Here is a 20,978-nt window from a genome sequence, read left to right as displayed (position 1 = left end):
GAACACAGCAGTTAAAAACACAAATCAGTTCAAAAGTGGGTTTAGTTGTGCTTTTAACTTTTGTCTGTTTTGGGTCCTTTTACATTGCTGCAGATGATTTTAATTCTTTTTGAGTTTTACTGAGATTTTAAAAAATGTTTTATCTGTGAGGTGCCTTGGGCCCCTCCTGGGAGAAAGGCAGCCTACAAAGTAATTAAATAAATAATAAGCTTAAAAGGCCAAACAGATGCCGATGAATGTAGACGAGACGAGGGTTGTCAAGGGTGGAAACCAAAGAAAGAGAAGGCCCTGAGGTGGATTCCTCAGGAGATACAGGGCTGAGAGACCTCAACGGAGGGCGGATAAAATGGTGAAGGGTCTGGAAACCATGTCCTATCAGGAATGACTTATGGAGCTGGGGGTGTTTAGCCTGGAGAAGAGAAGGTGATATGATAGCCCTGTTTAAATAGTTGAAAGGATGTCATATTGAGGAAAGAGCAAGCTTGTTTTCTGCTGCTCCAGAGAACAGGATGCGGAGCAATGGATGCAAGCTGCAGGAAAAGAGATTCCACCTCAACATTAGGAAGAACTTCCTGACAGTAAGGGCTGTCCGACAGTGGAACACACTCCTTCCTCGGAGTGTAGTGGAGTCTCCTTCCTTGGAGGTCTTTAAGCAGAGGCTGATGGCCATCTGTTGGGGATGCTTTGATGGAGAGTTCCTGCATGGCAGAATAAAGGGGTTGGACTGGATGCCCCTTTGCGGTCTCTTCCAACACTGATTCTATGAAAAGAGCCAACGAACTGCCGCCCTTTCTCTGTCAAGCATTTTCCTTCTCCCGCTCTCCCTTTGCGCATGCGCCCCATTGTACCGGGAGCCACAGCAGATCGATCTCCGAGGCAGTGAGCTTCCGGTTTATCTCCGCGTTCTCCTGGTGCTTCCTGGAGGACGGAGTGGTCCTTGTGCGCACGCGCGGCCTCTAGGCGAGTGAGGGGGGCTCTCGTTATGCCTGTCTCGCGGGAGACGAGGGCCAGAGAGTGGAGCGCGGCGGCCATCTTCTCCCCCGCAGGCTGAGCAGAAACGCTGCCGGAACCTCGGGGCTCGCGAGCTGCAGAGGACCGCCGGCCGCTCCTCCCTCTCCGGCCGAGGAGCAGCCCCTGAGCGGCGGGGCTCCGCGGAGGCCCGGTTAGTCTGGGGGAGGCTGGCGAGGGCGGCCGGAGGAGTGTGGCCGGGGCTCCTTCGGGAGGGAGGCTGGGAGGGCCCCGCGTGAGCCAGGCTTGGTCCGAGGAGGAGGAGGAGGAGGGCCCTTGGGCGCCTGGATCGTGGAGGCGGGCCTCTTCGGAGGAGCTGCCCAGGAAGAGGACGCGGGGCTGAGGCCGAGCATCTCTTCGGGTTCCGCCAGCGAGGCTTCCCTGCTCCTGGAGCCCTTCGCTGGGAAAGAAGAGGTCTCTGCTCCGCTCTCGACCCAAGGACCCCTGCCTTCGTCAGAAAGGGCCCGAGGAGGCCCTGCTTTAGGAGGAACGGAGTCCGGGGATTCCAGGGGATGGGCTGGGCCCTTCGCCCCTCGGAACAGGGGCCTCTTTCCGAGGAGGATTCAGGGCTGAAGGGCTGGAAAGCCTTCCTTAACGGGAGGAGCTCTTCTGGGGATGTGTGACTGTAATCCTAGGATCCTCCTGCTTTCCACCGACATCAATCCTCGGCAGGAAGAACTGGGTAAAAGAACAGGCAGAATTCGTTGCTTCATTCCCTCCGCAGCCCTTCTTCCTCGAGGCTCCCGACTCACAAGGAAGCCCCCCGAACTGCATGAGATCTGGGTCCAAGTCCATCGGTTTCAGGTCTCAGCCTAAACATCTCGCTTGGTGTTGCATCTCTTTGGCATCGTTACTCTTTTAAGAAACTGCTCATATGGCCTCTCAGTGGTTTTGGTATGGCTTTGCTTTGTATGTCAGCTGTGGATTTAGCTGCTTGCAGGTAACAATTCAAACCAAAGACATGACAACCTTTTCAGCAAGGAAGAGTAAACATTTCTTCCATGCTGAATGGTGTGCTTTTATCATTGGTGTTTGTGGGAAATCTCTGGTGGCCAGGAGCATTCGGAATAACTAGTTCTGTCGCATTTGTTGCCATACTTTTGTATAGTGTAACATTGCTGCTGCATTGAGTTTGTGAGTAACCAGTCCTTGGACATCTCTCTTCAGATGACTGGAAACGTTGCCAATGACTTATGTGCGATGTAGATTGAACTCCTTGAAAACCAATGGATCAGACATGTCAAACTAGGCGAGAAAGAGATCCAGACTGGCATTGTACAATAAGCATTTGACGTGGCAAGGCTCACGGTCTTTGGCTTTTGGGGTCTTGTTCATCAGCCACAGATGGCTTCTGTTCTTGTAGTAATCTTCTGTTAGTAGAAGATTTAAGCTGAAATAGTCCTTTGTGAAGTATTAGAGGTACTGTATTATATGATTTCAGTAAGCTCCAGTGAACTCGGTGGGCCTTACTTCTAGGTGAACTTGCATAGCATTCAGCCGCACTGTTTTATTGTGGTCTCTTTTACTCATTCCTTAAATCTTTTCTCAGTTTTGTAGTACGTTGTGTACTTGGTTTTGTGGCATGTCCTTGTTCTAAGCTACAGAGGTGTTGTAAGATTATGTTGTATTCTTCCGAATTCGTGGCTTAATGGCAAACGTTTGTGAGAGAACTGGAATGAACATTATCAGTACATTTTCCTTGGATTTCTGATTTTGGGATTTGTTTATTGGGAAAAGCTTTTAGTAAACAGAAACATTTTTTATGCAACTAAAACATACGAAGAAAAACAAACCAAACAAACACTAACAATTACCATAAACTGAAGCTACTGAACTAAAACTAACAAATATTACTGGTTTCCCCTGCCTAACTAATGGATACATTTATTGTCTGCCTTCAAGTTGTTTCTGACTTGGGGTGACCCTAATGCGACAAGTCATGAGGTTTTTCTGGGGCTGAGAGCGTGTGGCTGCCCAGGATCACTCAGTGCTTTTCCATGGATGAGTGGGGCATCGAATCCTGGTCTCTAGTTGTGGCCCAACGCTCAAACCACTACACCATGATGGCTCTCAATGGATGTATACCACTTATACTTCCCTCGTATGATATTATATTTATGTGTTCAGAATATACAAAACTTCACTTATTTAATAAAGCTTTTAATTGATTCATATCCCAAATTTAAGTACAAATAAACAATACAATTTTAACAATTTCTTTAAATTATTCAAAGTTTTCTCTTTGATCAACATTGCCAATTTGTGCATCGGCCAGTTCAGTTGCCTTCATCACCCAGTCTCTTTGTGTAGGAATAGCAGTGGTTTTCCAGATTTCAGCATATATTGTTCTTGCAGCAATGTCCTTTCATACTTCTCAATTTGGTTGTCCAGTAAGAAAATATCTGGCGTAAACTGTATCTTCACTTTCAAATTATCTTCCACCACACAGTGAATCCGAGTGCAATATTTCTTTGTTTCATCACAGCTCCACTGCATATGAAAAAGGCCATCTCATTACATCTCCAGCATTTGAGATGTTTGTATATATTTTAGATAACCTATACCATCTATACTTCATTTTATAAAAATTCTCTCTTAGGCTATAAAACAATGAAAACTTCAAATTCTTTGTTCACATCTTTTCTCATTGCTTCATCTGAATTGGAGAGCTACTATTTTGAGCCCCCTTTTAACCATACATTTTTATATGTTCCTCTTCTGTTTCAAATGTCAACAACATTTAGCAGTTAAATAATAGACTCATAGAGTTGGAAGAGACCATAAGGGCTGTCCAGTTCAACCCTCTGCCATGCAGGAACACATAATCAAAGCACCACTGACAGATAGCCATCCAGCTTCTCTTTACACACCTCCAAAGAAGGAGACTCCACCGCACCATGGGAGTGTGCTCCACTATTGAACAGCTCTTACTGTCAGACATTGTTTCCCAGCGGAGAAGGTTCAATCCTCCTGCCCCTCACACTGCCACCAGAGCGAGTCCTTATGCAGCCTGGCCCAGGGGGTCCACTACACCCCCCACACATAGTCAGGAGTGCCCCAACCTCCCCTGACAGCAGACCCACCTCAGCAGCCACTAGCCAGGCAACCACCCAAAGCCCCCCCATGCACCTGGGAGCGATCCTGTCTCTGACAGATCTGGCCACACCCGCCACCGCCAACACCAAGACGGCCTGGTTAGTATCTGGAGCAGCAGCAAACAGGCTTGCTTCATCTTCAACATGACATCCCTTCAAATAGTTCAACAGGGCTATCACATGACCTCTTAACCTTCTCTTCTCCAGGCTAAACCTACCCAGCTCCCTAAGTCAATCCTCATAGGGCATGGTTTCCAGGACACAGTACATCATCAGTACATGGTTGGACTTCAAACTTTGATCTAGTTGTTTAAAACTGTTGCATTTTTATATCCATTTAAAATATTTTATTTAATTGTCAGTTTAAAAAGCTTATTTAGTACATCTCCTTCAGATTCTAGCTCCTCTCTTTGTTTTCAATCTACATTGGTTATTTTCTATTATCAACAAATCCTTCAATCCATCAATCTGAGTTTCAGCTTCTGTATACTGACTTTGTTCATCTTGAAAAATCAGTTGTGCTCTATATCTGTAATTTACATAGATTACAACCCCTTTCTCCCCCCCCCCCCCCGAGAGTGTTGAAATATCTAGTTTAGGATTTTTCAAAAGTATTTCTTCTTTTTGATGGATACATATCGCTTGCAAGCAAATGACATCATATCTTAATTTCTTCAAGTAATGTCTGTCTTCTTTTCAGGGAATGTGTACCAGACACATTCTGGTGTTTTCCATCTGCAGTCTTACTGTTTCTGAGATATGCCCTTTTCCTCACCTAATTCTTCAGGGCCACCATCATCATTTGATTCTGCCCAAACTTTTGCTTCTTTGGGAATTGCATCTTCCTCCTTCTTGATATTCTTTTTATATTTCTTCAAAAACTCCCTTGCTTTCTGCACACCACTCATCCTAATTCTTCTTCATCTAAACAAAAGTGATACATCTTCTGGTTTCTCTCAGTTCAATGCAATATCCGTTGCTCTATCTGTCAAGAAGGTATATTCTCTTTTTCTTCTCCCCCCCCCTTCAAAATTCTTGGGGGAACATCTTCGAAAAGCATTTATTTCCTTATCATCAATATTAAATTTGTTGTATCTCAAATGAGATCTTCAACTGGAATATCCAGATAACTAGGCAATGATTAAATCATTATTGTACATACGTCTTCATTATGTTTTTCAGGTAGCCCTCTTACTTTTATACAGTTTTCCCTCCCCCCAGATCTAGAGAGATAACATCTAATCAAACTTCCCTTTCTTCTTTTCAGTCATCTTCTCCAGTTTCTCAAGCTTTTGTTTCAAATGATTCAGGCCTCTGGTAAATATTTCTAAAGGATTTCCTATATCCTTCAAATTAGAGTAAAACTCCCTTTTCATTTCTTTAAATGCTTCCACCGGTTCAGTGATTTGGACCACTTCCTTGCAGATTGGTCCACCAATGTTCTTCCTCCTCCTCTGCTTGTCATGACTGTGGTTTTATCCAACTTTTTAATGCTTTTTAAAAAAACACCCTGATATTTAGCAATGCAACAACAATTTTCAGCTATTTGTTTTAAAGGATGTAATGAATCCTTTTGCTTTTGAGGTGGCACTGTTTAACACAGTCCACTCCAATTCTTGCTCATATCTGTCTCTGGATTCCAGGAAGGGAGAGTAGAATGTCCAAAGTTCACTTTAAGTTCACTTCCTCTCAGAATGCCTTGTGAGAAGATATTATGTTATGGCTGTATATTAAGGTAAACAACATTAACATTTCTCTGTTTACTTTGAATAATTAAAATCTAATAGTCTTTTTCAGTTTTACTCCCTTCTTAACTGACTTATTCACTTTTAATTGGGGTTATTCCACCCATCTTCCCCATGGATTATTATTTAAATTATCACAATTTTCCCACCATGGGTTTACTGTATTTCCTCTCAATTCTTTTATTCATCAGTTACTCACAGATTTTCTTCCCATAGAATCAGATTCCATTGGAAGTTGTGTTTTCCATTGGTTAGGCAGCTCTTAAACACAGCACTTAGTTTCTCGCACTCTTTTGAAAAGGTCCGTTTTGGGGGGAAGGCTTTCTCTCGGTCCCACCACCATCCCAGGCTCACTTGGTGAGGACACGAGAGAGAGAGAGAGAGAGAGAGAGAGAGCCTTCTCAGTGGCTGCTCTCACCCTCTGGCACTTCTTTCCACCGGAGGCTAGATTGGCCCTCTCCCTGCTTGCCTTTTGACAGCAGGCCAAGACATTTTTATTTAAGCAAGCATTTACAATACAAGCATGCCACAGGGATTTTTATAGTAAACATATGTATTGATTTTTAACTTATATTTTTAATGTAATTTTATATTGTTTATATTATTAACGGTTTTAAATTTTTATTGTAATGTTTTTAAACCTGTGAGCTACCTTGGGTCCCTTTGGGGAGAAAGGCGGCATATAAATGAAATAAATAAATAAGGAGCCAATAGTGGTGGTTCTTCCTATTCCAGGTCATCTCTGTTACTCCATGCCCCACTGGATCTCTTTCCAGGCAGACACCTGGCGTAGGCAATGGACTCCTGTGAGCTTGCCTCCAAGCCCTTGATAGGTGAGGTACAATTTCTGCCATTCTGAAGGTATTGGACTGGCAATCTCTTCCACTGGTGGGTGTTGCCTCAGCGCTTCACCTCATCCAGCATGACTGCTATTCTGACCAGAGCTCCCTGGGATTTATTTTTCTTAAAACATAATCATCTATGCAAGGCACAATTCAGTGATGTTGAACAATGTTCCACTGTCTTTAGAAAGAAAATGACTTGGAGAACCGGAGGAATCTATAATTTTATATGCGGCTCTTTCAAAGATGAATGCGGTTTCCTTCCATTTCAACAATGCTTCACTTGCTTCAGTAATAAACTGAAATTATTTTCATTTCTTTCTGGTGCTGGCCATGTGCCATCATACATTCATTCATTTCTTTCTTTTTACAGTCATTTCTAAATGGTTGCTGTTAAATTCCCTTGATTTGACAGAAGAATATAATGCTTTCCAAAATGGATACTTAAGCCATGATGCGGTTAAACTGAAACTCATTCTCTCTCATTTTTAAATACACCTCTCTAAATTGGGAATTCATTCTAGCATAAAGCCACCACATTTTCTTTCTCACATGTTTGTTAATGCTGACCATGGTTAAGGATGCTCCACAGTAATGATGTATAAGATGTAAACCTGCTTCTTAGCAATTAATTATGTTTCATTTTCTTTCCACAGTTAAGTTGATTTCACAGACTTTATCAGGCCTTCCAGGAAGAAACAGGTAAGCTTATAAAAGGTTAATAGTTCTGTTGTCTGAAATGATGGCCTTTTCTTCCAGACTTGTGGCAGGAAAGGAAGAGATATAGTTGGGTATCATAATCACAGGAAAAAGGATAAACCATGGGGAAAGGATGGCTAAACTTGATTCATGATGACAGGTGGGCTGATCTGCTGGTAGAGTGTGATGTCCTTAAATCTAATAGGCAACAATGTTACTTGGAAGTGATGAGACATTTCTTCCTGTTGCAAATTTTGTAAGTGTTTGATATCAGATGGCAAAGACATAGAATAGGAGTTATCTTCTGGAGTTATCTTCTGGTTTAATCTCTAGTATCTCTGATGGATTATTATGTGTTGTGAAAGCTTTCATATATTTTGTTGTAGATAGTTACAATGACTAACCTTGTTGCTTTAATGATTGGGAATGCTGGAAGAACAGTTCAGCACTTTAGACAGAGCTGTTAGTTGTTAGCAAGTTTACAGATTAAATAAGCTTCTTGTGATTCATATGAAGGAGTTACTGTTCTATTTTGTATAATTTAATGAAGGTAGGATTTTTATTTTAAATGGTACAGCTTGAAGTATAGCATGTTTCCAGTGTACTTAAGGCTTGTTGTCATGTACTGTATACCTTTTTGTTCACAGGTGGTTTTTGCTGTGGGTTGAAATCAGAATGGCTGTAGTCATCCGTTTACAGGGGCTCCCTGTTGTTGCGGGTTCTTCAGATATTCGCCGTTTCTTCTCAGGATTGAATATTCCTGATGGAGGTGTACATATTATTGGAGGAGAAAAGGGAGAAGCTTTTATTATATTTGCAACAGATGAAGATGCACGACAAGCAATGAGTTATTCAGGAGGATATATTAAAGATTCACGTATTGAGTTCTTTCTCAGCAGCAAGATAGAAATGCAGAACATAATAGAAAGCAATATGAAAAGAGTTGGTCACAGTGGAAGAGAAAGAGCTGCATCTAGGTGGACAGGTTCTAGTAACTCTGCAGTTGGCAACCTTTCACATTTAGGTGCACCCATAAACAAAAGAATTGGCATATCTACATATGATTCTCTGGATCCGTTACAGGACACATTTCATTCAAATGGCTCTGAAAGCAGCAATACAGATCTTTCAAAATCAAGCTATCAACCCAGGGAAGAGAAATTTATGTCAGAAAATTTGTACTTATATATACAAGGTATGCCTTACTCTGCAACAGAAGATGACATAATCACTTTCTTTGCTGGTTTACAAGTGGATGGGATAATTATGTTCAAAACCAATGGACGAAACAATGGATCTGGTGTGGTAAAATTTGCTACGCCGAGTGATGCCATGAAAGGGTTGCAGCGTGATAGAGAGTATATAGGTAACAGATTCATAGAAATACGTCGCTCTCAAAAAGAAACATGGGTTCAGAATGGAGGAAGAGTAGAGGAAACGGATCACCCTTTCAGTAATGAACAGTTCGTTCATGAGATGGATAAAAAAAGTTATTTTTCAAGCAAAGAGTCTACAAGAAGAGACCTAGACTACTCATCCTCAAGAAGGCGTACCCATTCCAGATCTTCATCAAGAATTATGACACATACTGGTTCAAAATCGCCACCAAGGAGGACTGAGGCACATACCAGTTCAAGATCTCCGAGGAGGGTCACGGTACGGACCCGTTCAAGGTCACCTCCAAGTAGGGTTATGAAACACAGGCATTCGAAGTCACCTTCACAAAGGATTGTGGCACATACAAGATCAAGGTCGCCTCCGAGGAGGGTCATGGCACGCACCCATTCAAGGTCTCCACCAAGGAGGGTTACAGCAAGCTCTCGTTCACCTTTATCTGGTTCAACCCGTTCTCATTCACCTCATAACAAGGAGTATTATATACATGTAAAAAATTTGCCACTTGGTATTGGGAAAAGAGATTTGAGAGCATTCTTTGGAGGGTCAGATATACCTAGCAGTCATATTACATTCCTGAAGTCATATGATAATAAAACAAACCAGGAAGCAGTTGTGATGTTCAGATCAATGCGAGAGTACTGTTCTGCACTAGGGTATCATAAGCATGAGCTTCATGGACGACAAATTTTGCTTTTTGCCATTTCCAAAACAGCAGTGTCGCAGCTTGCTGGATTTTCTGAAAGTAAAAGCTCCCCAGAAAGGGATCACCATGTCAAGGAGAAAAATGACCGGGATGGATATTGTGCCTCATATACATGTGTATATGCAAGAAACTTTCAGTATGATGTGACAAAAGCTGAAGTCCAGAAGTTTTTTGCAGGGTTTGATATTTGTGATAATGATATTCATTTGCTTTATGATGACAAGGGAATTGGACTGGGAGAAGCGCTGGTCAAATTCAGAAGTGACGATGAAGCCCGGAAAGCTGAAAGCTTAAATCACCGGCTTTTTTTGGGTACAGAGGTACTCCTGAGATGTATATCTGAGAAACAAATGCAGGAGTTTGGTATTAATATTTCCTCAGTGTCAGAAGAAAAGGTGCAGGATCATCTGCATGGATATGAAAGAGATAAAAATGTTTATCCTGGAGATTCACAAGAAATGTCCATCAAAGGGAACCTGAATCATGCATCTGATTATAGACATTCCTCTAATGATTTTGTTTCTTCATATGATCATTTGAGAGGTCCTGCCCCATTTACAGAGCACCAAAGTGAAGGCATCCGTGGGCATTTTCCAGATGGACGCTTTATTCCAGTCTCTAATTTCAGTTGTGGTCCAGATCGCATCACACTGATTAAATTACAAAATATACCACTTCAAGCATCAGCTGTTGAAATTTTGGACTTTTTCCATGGTTACAAGATTATACCAGAATCTCTTTCTATTCAGCACAATAAATATGGAATGTCTTCTGGTGAAGCTGTTATTGCCCTGGCAAATTATAATGAGGCCATGGCAGCTATTAATGAATTGAATGATAGGCCAATTGGTCCACACAAAGTTAGGTTAAGCCTGGTATAGATGAGAAGATGCCTATGAGGCATGTTGGAAGAAATTTACATTTCTAATGTAGAGAAATGAGATTCCCACATAGAAAGAAGTATACTGTTTGTAAATATTTTTGACTCATTTTAAAATATAGGGCATTTTTGGGTGGGGTTTAACCAATGTTTTTTTAGGCAGCATTGGATCACCTTGGCAGTTTGTGAAAACATGACTTTGCACGTACTTTGTTTTTTATCCCATAGCTGTATGTATACTTGTAACTTGTCTGTGTTTATTCAATACAGCTGTTCCTTCAGATTGTGTTCTCCTGTATATATTGACAAGAAGATCCACAAGTTCCTTGGATTCTGGTCCATTGTTATGTTCAGCAGTACTTGGAATTCTTTTTTCATGTCAGCTCAACTTTTCTTTTAAAATAAAAATACATAAACTGAAATTGTGTAGTTACTTGTGTATGGCTTGTTCTTATCAATTGTCTGAAATCTCAACAACTGTGGCTCCTTTTTGACACTGAATTTATTCCATATTTGCACTTGTGACACTTACAGAATGTACCCTACAAAAGCGGAAATGCATTCGAAGATAGCATAAGAGGATAATTTTTTATCCCATGTAGTTATTCTGTAGAATTTAAGGGCCTAGAGTAGCAGATGACCAGAAACATGTTTCCAGAATGTTGTTGCGTTGAGAAGCGAATTGTTTTTAAAAATTCATGTGGATGGAATAAACTGTTAAAAAGAAAGGATTTATGGAGATGGGAGTGCTAGGAGAGAAATTTTACTAGTTTGTAAAAGTACATAAAAGACTTGGGAGCTTTGTAAGGGAATCTTAATTTTATTCCTATAGATTCAATATCACAATATCTTTGTATTGTTAAGCACCTGATTGATCTGTAATAAGAGTAGATTGAACACGTCCTGCATCATCCTTCTCTGCCCAACATGTCTGTTCAAAATAGTGATGTTTTACAGTGGTACCTCGGGATACGAAATACCCAGGTTACGAAATTTTCGGGATACGAAAAAATCCCATTGGAAATCATTGTTCCGGGTTACGAATGTTTTTTCGGGTTACGAAGAAAATTTTTGGTGCTTTTCGGCGCTTTTTCGCACGAAACGCGGCTTTTCCCCATTAGCGCCTATGGCAATTCGGCTTACGAAGGCTTTTCGGGTTACGAAAGCGGCCGCGGAACGAATTACTTTCGTAACCCGAGGCACCACTGTATGTATTTTTTTTACCAAGGGTACTAGGATTATGGGGAAAATGGAACAATCCAGTGTAGCTTTCCTAGGAAATGTGAAAACTTCAGAACAGGTGCATAAGATTGAGGTGGATTATTTTCAGTGTATTTATAGTTACAGTATCATTCTAAGATGATTATTTTGGTTAATTTGTGAGATGTCCCTGCATATTTATATGTATTTATCTGAGGACATTCCAGAATGTGTGGACAACAGTTTGTTGAATTTGTGCTATTTAAATCAGATTATTCATTTTATGTTTGTTTAAAGAAGTCTTAACTGCCACAATATTAAAAATAGAGCAAAATACCACAGCATTGATATGATTCCAGTGGGGTTTTCTTTTCATTTAACTAAAGTGGATTCCAAAAATTCGTATCCTTGTGGTCACTTCACTTGCACTTTTAGATATCTATAGTTACTGATCTAATTTAAAATCCCAAAGTCATGTGCTGGCTGAACATTTAAAATCTCCTTTATGCAGATACACAGGCTGCCTGAAAACCAACTCCAGGGGTATTCCCTCCAGAATCTGTTTTGAAAATGTGTGCAATGCTGCTGTGTGTAAGAGAACCACTTCCTCCTGGTTCTGTTTGATCCTGCTGTTAAATGGTGTATGTGATGAAGTGGGCTGCTATCTACAAACATTTGTTTGAAATAACATGGTTAGTCTAAGTTGCCACAAAAGTTTTCATTGCTTTTGCTGCAGCAGATTGACAGGGGTGTGTCCTGTACTCTTCAACACTGTACAGTGCTACCTCGGGTTACGAAATTAATTCGTTCCGCCGCGGCGTTCGTAACCCGATACATTTTGCAACCCGAAAAGGCTTTTCCGAAGCGCGGCTAGCGGCTGGAAAGCCGCTAGCCGCGCTTCGCATTTGAATTTCGCGCCGATATTTTTTTCGTAACCCGAAAAAAATATCGTAACCCGGAACAGTTTTTTCCAATCTAACTTTTTCGTATCCTGGAAATTTCGTAACGCGATCAATTCGTATCCCGGGGTAAGTCTGTTGCTTTTTAAATACTTGTACCACTACTATATGTTTTATGAGTATAATGTCTTTGAAGGGCCTAAATACCCTAAAGCAGTGGTCCCCAACCTTTTTCAGGCTATTGCCCCCTTTTCTCTTGGGTGATAACCCCAGCACCCCCCAGGCCTTTTTCTTGATATTAGGTCTACTGTTCTACAAATTTAGGGTTGCCATAAGTGAGGACCTCAAAACCAGGACAAATGTAGGGCAAATGTAGGGCAACATTTTCAAATATAGGACACATGTTTATAAAAATGGAGGACACACCAAAAATTGAGTTTTTTTAAAAAAATGTTAATATAAATGCATGTTTTTAGGCATGATCAAAATGGAGGACATTTTGGCATTATTCTTAGACAGATGGCAGAAATGGACTTGCCCTCGGGTTCAACTTTACTTCTCAGAAGTGTGTACTTGGGCAAGGGACTGTGGTTTTTCTTCACTGCGCATGAGTTTGTAAAAATCACAGCAAGTTACATTGGCCGTGCCTCAGAGGCTTGTTGATATCAATATCACCATCATCATCATCATCATCATCATCATCACCACTATAATTGGCCAAGAAAGGCAGACTTGTTAGCATTCAAAGCACCATAAATACACAAAAAATGCACTTGCATATATTTAATAATAAAAAATAATGAAAAAAATAATTAAAAAACAAGGCAGGGGTGTATATATTTAATAATAAAAATTAATGTAATAAAATAAAAAACAAGCAATAATAAAAATTAATAAAATAAAATAAAAACAAGCAATAATAAAAATTAATGAAATAAAATAAAAACATGCAATAATAAAAATTAATAAAATTAAATAAAAACAAGCAATAATAAAATTAATAAAATAAAATAAAAACAAGCAATAATAAAATTAATAAAATAAAATAAAAACAGGCAAGTTAAAAAAATTAATAAAATAAAACAAGCAATAATAAAAATTAATAAAATAAAACAAGCAATAATAAAAATTAAAAAAATTAAATAAAATAAGTATTTTATATTTTAAAAAATAATTTAAAACCCCCAAAATACCAAGGCAGACCTAATGGCCACTGACTCAGCTTTCCTCTTCCTCCTCCTTCTGTGGCCCAATTCTGCCCTGGCCTTCAGGCACCCTTCCTCTGGCTCCTTCCTCCTACTCCTCCTCCTCCTCTCCCCCTCCTTCTCCTTAGGATGGCTGGCGCGGGAGGAAGGGAAGCGGGGTAGGCAGGCGCGCGTGCTGCCACTGACCCCTACTGAGGCCTGGGCAGCACGCAAGCCCTCCCAGTGGGGGCGCGGTGGCAGCGGCGCTTCTGCCGCCGGCCCGCCGAGGAAGAGGAGGAAGGTGGAGCCGGAGGAGGAGGTGGGTCGGCGCGGCAGCGGCAATGGCCGGAGCGGACCCCTCAAACCGGGAACAAGGCACGGGTGGGGGCCCAAACCGGACCGTGACCGGGAGGGGCTCCCCGAAACCGTGAATGGCACGGGGGCCGCCGGGTTATGGCAAGCCTATACAAATTCAAAACAACCAATCTAGCACTTTAAAGTTAAATTCATCTAATTAACTTAAAATTAACATTATCTTAGCATAATTTTACTTGCTATTAAATTGAAGTGGTTTGGGCATTGCACTATGACTCTGGAGAACAGGCTTCGAATCCTTGCTCAGCTACAGAAACCCACTTTGGCAAGTAGTTACTCTTAGCCTCAGAGGATGGTAGTGGCAATTGCAAGACAAATTGTGCTGTTCTTCGCATGTTGCATAATGCCCCCACAGTATTTTCTGCCATTTCATCTATTCTTAACCCAAGGCTAGTAGAGAGAGAGAGAGAGAGAGAGAGAGAGATGTAGGAGGGCAGATTGCAAGGAGGAAAAGAGCCCAATAGCTGTGAAATTTAATACCTTGTCTTCTTTCCAGCTCCCTCCCCACAGCAGTCTTAACCTGAGGCTAGCACTGAAAGAGGTGGGAGGGGAAAAGTAAGGAGGAAATATCAGAAAAGCAACAGTTAAGTGTCTTTTTATCTTCTTCTCATCTCCCCACCATCACCAGTCTTATGCAAGTCTGGAAGAGAGAGAGAAGTGGGAGGGGCAGAGTGGGGAAGGAGGAAGAGATTGCAGTTGCAGCAACAACAAGCTTCAAGTTGCCTCCCCCCCCCCCAAACATAAGCCCCCATCACATAAGATCTTCCAGTACCTCTGCTCTGTGGCTTCAATAGGGAAATTAAGAGTTCTAGCACACCTCCAGGTCCTAGCAAAGTTCTCCTGAATTTCAAAGTTCCTTTTTCCTCCTGCTACTTTTCTCCCAATGCCATGTGTTTCTTTTTCCAATCAATGGGCCCTTACAGATAGGCCAAATAAAGCTGCTTTGGGTCTCTTTGGAGGAATGCTATTTAAATGATGCATGTATCCTAAGAGGCTGGAAGCCACGCCAAAGCCATGCTTCAGTCCTAAGGACTGGATTGCAGCTTTGGCGTAGCTTCTGGCCTCTTAGGATGCGTGTGTCATTTAAACAGCATTCCTTCAAAGAGACCCGAAGCTGCTTTATTTTGGCCTGTCTGTACTGGTCCAATCTGTCCCAGAATGGAGCTGAATATAAATTTTAGGCATCCCTCATCCCTACAATTTCCTGTTGGTCCCCCTTTCCCTCAACACCCCCCTGCTGCCCTTCCCCCCTCATTGCCCCCTGGCAGTTTCCAACAGCCCCAGGAGGGTGCTACTTTGGGAACCACTGCTCTAAAGGCTCCAGATCCTGTCTGATCTTAGAAACTAAGCAGGTTCAGCCCTGATTAGTACTTGGATGGGAGACTGTCAGGGAATACCAAGTGCTGTAGGCCATATTTCAGAGGAAGGAACTGGCAATACCATCTGGGAGTATTCCTTGCCTAAGAAAAATGTATTAAATTTACAGGGTTGCTGTAAATCAACAGGCAACTGGAAGGGACATAATTGGCTAAGTTAGCTAGAGCTATTGGGACTTGTGGTCCAACTTCTCTAGGGCTACACAATTTCCACCCCAGTCCATTTATAAACCCAGACATGATAGTTTGCCTAATCCAGATTTATTACATAGTCATTAATACAATTTTCATGTCATGCTTAAGGGAATAATCCATTTTTAATAAATAATAATAATAATAATAATAATAATAATAATAATAATAGGATGTATTTATATCCTGACCAATAACTGGGAATCCAGGCGGCTTACAACAGTAGGGAATACAAAGCAATAGCAATAAACAATAACAATAAACATAATAATAAACAAATGTAACATAGCAATACATAGCAAAAACATAATAGTAATATCGTAACAATTAAATAATGACAAAAGCCTAACACTGATGATGACTGACATTCAAATCAATAATTATCAAAAAGAAATACCCATTTCCAACCGCTCATTCCAAAAAATAACAAGCAGATGCCAATAAACAATGAAATAATAAAGGAAATACAGCACAAGTTACAACATTACCATTAAGGAATTACAATAAAAGATTACAATCGAACACCCTGAAGAAGGGGGAGACTAATAATAACAATAACAATTATTATTATTGATCCTCATCATATTCTTCATCATTGTCTTCCTTTTTCAGTCAGTTCCTAGAAGTTTCTATTATAGAATGTAACAAACCAAGAGGGTTTTTTTGTATAGTTTATAGAAAAAAATAAAATTAAATTAAGCTTCAAACAGTCTAGATTGTGTAAAGTTGGTATGTTTAAAACAAGATTTTTGTACAAAGGTGTGAAATATGCATTGTTGGAAGGTAATCATAAAGGTCTGCAAAGCCTTTGGAGAACATGCAGCTTATGCCTGAATTTCTTGTGGTCAGCACCATTCTCGCTCAACCAGATATAGAACAGCCCTCACCTGAGAGAAGGCAAAATACTTTGTAAGCGAAGATCCAGATAGATCTTAATTTTCTCAAGGCATGTTGGAAATGGGAAGAAAGTAGATGGCGAAAAGAAAGAGAAATGGCCTATTTATCTTTGGCTCTAACCACCACAGGGGAAGTCCACATTGAGTTACCATCTCTGAATGTGGGGTGATTTTAGTGGGTCCCTGATAACGGGGCATATTCAAGTGTTTGCATTCACTAACCTTGATTTTCTGTACATTAACTATTACTGCAGTTGCCACTGGGTGGTGCAGTTGTATAAGAGCTCTCAGTGCCCGTTTTTCAGCTGAGCAAATATTCACGTGGCTGTTCGGTGGTTCGAAGGAGGAGTCTTGGCTCCTGATCAGAGCAAAGTTTCAGGAACAGCTGCATGCCAGTGTTGCTGTCAGCCTGAGTTTTCTGCATACTTTGTTAGATTCTTCGTTGTTCCAGTTTTCTATACTGTATCTCTTTAAGCAGTATATGTCATACTTGCAGTAGCCTCACCAATCTCAGCATCACAGCTGTATCCTCAATTTACTAGTTGCAAGCCTAGAACAGGTGCTACTGGCCCAAACGTTTAAAATACAAGCCTGTTTCTTGGGTGCAATATTTGTAATAGCAGGTGTCTTTTCTTCTTTTTCTTTTTTAAAAATCATGCCACTTCTGATTTTCTGTTAATACAAAATGAAATTGTGAATATTTATCCTAATTCCGTAGGGATATTAACAGAAACCAGAGTTTGGACAAGTGACTTTTCAAACTACTCCCCTCAAATGTTTAAACTACAAGTACTTTGGGTGGATTTTGGGAGTTGGAATCCAAAGGGAAATAGTTCTAAACTCGAGGAGAAACACCCCTTTTCATATATAAATTGGTTTCCTATTGGTGCACTGTTCTAGTGGTTGCACTTTTTCTAGGGTTACTCAATGGTGCCAAGGGAAATCGGACAATTTCAGCTGGCTTCAAGCATCTTGTTTCTCCTGTGCGTTACTTCTTTCACAAGTGTTGTGCTTGTAGCCTTTACCCTCTTGCTGCCACCACCTTCACTGCAACCAACAGGATTCCAGCCATGATGCATAAGCTTTTACATATCTAGAAATGGAGTCAAAATAAACGGCAATAATTGTAAAGATGAGTAAACATTCAGGATTCACTATACTGTGAGCTGGAGATGCATTGCTGTGGGGGCTGTGCAGCATTCCAGGACTGACTGGACAAGCTAGGAGCCCAGGGTGCTTTGCTTGAGCCACATACACTACTCCATTCCCATGCTAGTTTCCACTCTCTCCCTTTCCTCCTTTCTCTCATGCCCCTTTCCCTGCATTTGTTATTTTCCTCAGAGGAGTCATGGTACAAGGGGAAACCTCATTTTCAGGCTGCCCATTCTGAAGTCTTATTTCATTGCCATTGAAAAGGTTTCACTCCAGGGTCCTAGGTACCCATTTGGCTTCCCCATCCTCAGTATCAACAAGTGGCTTTTGTCCTTTTGTGGACACACACAGGTTGAGAATGGGAACACTGCTTTGTTTTGAATATGTCCAATAGCCTATAGACCATTGGAGGATAGCCTCTGTAATGTCCTTTGCAAGTTTCCAGGTATCTCTGAGATACATTCTTAGGGATCACTCCCTCCTGCTGCCTTTTTCTTTTCTGGCTGCTCCAAACATAACACAGCCCTTCTCTTCCTCTTCTGCCTTTCGAGAACTTTCCTATTTTTAAGGGGCTTCCTATAACAACATGTTACTCTGTTTTCTACAGCCGCAGGTGCCAATGCTCCTGAGTCGTAAGAGCCAGCTGCTGCAGACACTGGCTCTCTCCGCCAGAAGTGGAGACCTTTGGAGTTCCCTTATTCTGGATCCAAGGCATTATACCTCGCCATCTGGTATTTCGTTATTGAGATCCTTCTGGATCTATTCATCCTGGTCCCTGTGTATCCACAGGCTGCTTCCCCACTGTAGAAATAACTCAGTTTGGCACCGCTTGGACTATTATCTGGCTGAAGGCTATGGAATTCTGGGAGGTGGAGTTTGTTGTGGGGCCCAGAACAAACTCCAGCTCCCAGAATTCCGTAGCCTTCAGCCAGACAAAGACGCCCTCTGCCCTGAAAGGAGCCGACGGTGAGTAATATTCAGCCTCCAGGAGTTGGACACAAACGTTTCCTTTTTCTTTTCGCTTCTGCGCATGCGCCAGTTCTACCGGAAGACGGAAGTCCGAACACAATTGATTAGTGAGGACTTCCGGTTTAGCTCCCCTATCGGCGCTGGCCGTTGATGGAGGAATTCTCTGTGCGCATGCGCGGCCTCCAGGAGAGTGGAGTGTAGCGGCCATTTTATCCCCGCAGAGCGGCGGAGGCGGCCCTGAAGGCTTCGGAGAGAGGCTGGCCTGGCGCCCCAGAGAGGACCGCGAGGCCGCTTCTCCCTCTCCCTCTCCGGCCGAGGAGCAGCCCCTGAGCGGCGGGGCTCCGCGGAGGCCCGGTTAGTCTGGGGTAGGCTGGCGAGGGCGGCCGGAGGAGTGTGGCCGGGGCTCCTTCGGGAGGGAGGCTGGGAGGGCCCCGCGTGAGCCAGGCTTGGTCCGAGGAGGAGGGCCTTCGGGAGGCGTCTCCCGGGCCTTTGGGCGCCTGGATCGTGGAGGCGGGTCTCTTCGGGGGAGCTGCCCAAGAAGAGGACGCGGGACTGAGGCCGAGCATCTCTTCGGGTTCTGCCCAGCGAGGCTTCCTTGCTCCTGGAGCCCTTCGCTGGGAAAGAAGGGAAGGAAGAGCTTGCCTCTGCTCCGCTCTTGACCCAAGGACCCCTGCCTTCGTCAGAAAGGACCAGAGGAGGCCCTGCTTTAGGAGGAACGGAGTCCGGGGATGGAATGGGCCCTTCGCCGCTCGGAACAAGGGCCTCTTTCCGAGGAGGATTCAGGCTGAAGGGCTGGAAAGCGTTTGGAATCGCTGCTCTGGGGATGCATTGCTTGCTGCCTTCATTCGCCCCTTGGAAGAGGAGTCTCAGCTTTTGCTTCCTCTTCGTAAAGTGTCTCTGGGAATGAATCTCTCTTCTGGGGAGGCATTGCTTCCTACTTTCCAACTACATCCATCACCAGAACTTCATGAAATAACAGGCAGGAGGTTTCTGTTTCCTTTTCCTCCCGCAGCCCTTCCCCAAGACTTCCAGAAGATGTTTAAGGTTTGCAATCCTGCTTCTGTCTCCTCACAAGGAAGCCCTGTTCAATCGAATGAGGTTTGCGCCCAAGTAGATCAGCCCAGGCATCTCATTTGATGTTGTGTATCTTTGGCATTGTTACTCATTCAATACATTGCTAATATGGCATCTCATAGTTTTGGTCTTGCAAGGATTCTAAAACCTTCAAACTGAAAGACGTGTGAAGATACAATACAACTTTTCAGCAAGGAAGAGTAAACATTTCTTCCATGCTGAATGGTGTGCTTTTATCATTGGTGTTTGTGGGAAATCTCTGGTGGCCAGGAGCATTCGGAATAACTAGTTCTGTCGCATTTGTTGCCATACTTTTGTATAGTGTAACATTGCTGCTGCATTGAGTTTGTGAGTAACCAGTCCTTGGACATCTCTCTTAAGATGACTGGAAACGTTGCCAATGACTTCTGTGCGATGTAGATTGAACTCCTTGAAAACCAATGGATCAGACATGTCAAACTAGGCGAGAAAGAGATCCAGACTGGCATTGTATGAGGTATTTGGCTGGCTACAGATTGGTTTGTTCTACCTGCCAACACTGAAGTAATCGAAGTGACAAGGCTCACAGTCTTCATTGTTGTTGTTGGTCTTGTTAGTCACAGATAACCTGGCTTCTTGAGATAATCTTCTATTAGTAGAATGTTTAAATTGAAATACTCCTTTGAGAGAAGCCATCGTTGTGTAGTAGTTTAAGCATTGGGCTGTGACTCCCTGTTCAGCAATGGAAATCCACTCTGTCCGCTTGGGCAAGTCACACTCTCTCACCCTCAGAGGATGGCAGTGGCAAACCTCTCTGAAAAAACCTGCCAGTAAAACCCCATGATAGGTTCGTAGGGTCGCCATATGTTTGAAATGACTTGAAGGGACACAGCAACAAAGTCCTTTGAGAAGGATTGGAGGACAAATGAATCTTGAGTCCAGTATTTCGTTGCTTCATCACAGGTCTACAACATATGGAAAAAGCCCCTCTTTCCTGATTACATTACCAACATTTGAACTATCTGGCATTGGATACCTCTATCCATCATTTTATGAAAATTATCCTTTAGATTGTAACTCAGTGTGTCAAACTCTTTGTCCACATCTTTTCCCATTGCTTCATCTGAATAGTAGACCCACTGTTTTGAGCCTTTTGTTTTTCGTGAAATAATTATGTAATTCTGAATTCAGATTTGAACTCTGATTGTATCAACCTTTCATTTGTCATCTTTACCCATTCTTTCAGCCATACCATACCACACCATATGAAAATAACGTATCTTTAATAGACTGCGATGTCCTTTGCTTTTAG

General features: G+C 42.3%; 2 protein-coding genes across 6 annotated transcripts in view; both read left to right on the top strand.

Moving 5' to 3' along the window:
* The first annotated feature begins 907 nt into the window (after positions 1–907).
* Positions 908–11,404, top strand: LOC121928599 (RNA-binding protein 12B-B-like). 4 transcript variants are annotated; one of them, XM_042463521.1, is made up of 3 exons: positions 909–1,162; positions 7,347–7,392; positions 8,037–11,403. In XM_042463521.1, exon 3 carries the CDS (start codon positions 8,065–8,067, stop codon positions 10,369–10,371), a length of 2,307 nt encoding a protein of 768 aa, XP_042319455.1. In that variant the 5' UTR covers positions 909–1,162; positions 7,347–7,392; positions 8,037–8,064; the 3' UTR covers positions 10,372–11,403. The 4 variants fall into 4 exon arrangements, with proteins under 4 accessions (XP_042319454.1, XP_042319455.1, XP_042319457.1 ...); XM_042463523.1 differs by having other exon boundaries at positions 909–1,812; XM_042463522.1 differs by having other exon boundaries at positions 909–1,948.
* A 7,264-nt stretch (positions 11,405–18,668) lies between these two features.
* The window catches only part of LOC121928600 (RNA-binding protein 12B-like), a 59,480-nt gene continuing 57,170 nt past the window's right edge, over positions 18,669–20,978 (top strand). For both annotated transcript variants that reach the window (XM_042463525.1, XM_042463524.1), the window contains exon 1: positions 18,669–18,967. The gene's annotated coding sequence lies outside the window, so the exon portion shown is untranslated. The remainder of the gene's footprint in view (positions 18,968–20,978) is intronic.

The sequence above is a fragment of the Sceloporus undulatus genome, chromosome 4 (genome assembly GCF_019175285.1).
Source record: "Sceloporus undulatus isolate JIND9_A2432 ecotype Alabama chromosome 4, SceUnd_v1.1, whole genome shotgun sequence".
In the NCBI taxonomy this organism is placed as follows: domain Eukaryota; kingdom Metazoa; phylum Chordata; class Lepidosauria; order Squamata; family Phrynosomatidae; genus Sceloporus; species Sceloporus undulatus.
Note: the sequence above shows the minus strand (reverse complement) of the source record. Positions and strands in the feature narration are given on the sequence as shown.

Bases quoted from the DNA above. Each gene is read 5' to 3' on its own strand.
- LOC121928599 (XM_042463520.1), top strand. From the start codon at position 7,325: ATGTTTCATTTTCTTTCCACAGTTAAGTTGATTTCACAGACTTTATCA. The intron at 7,393-8,036 runs GTAAGCTTATAA...TTTTGTTCACAG, and splicing joins GGCCTTCCAGGAAGAAACAG to GTGGTTTTTGCTGTGGGTTG.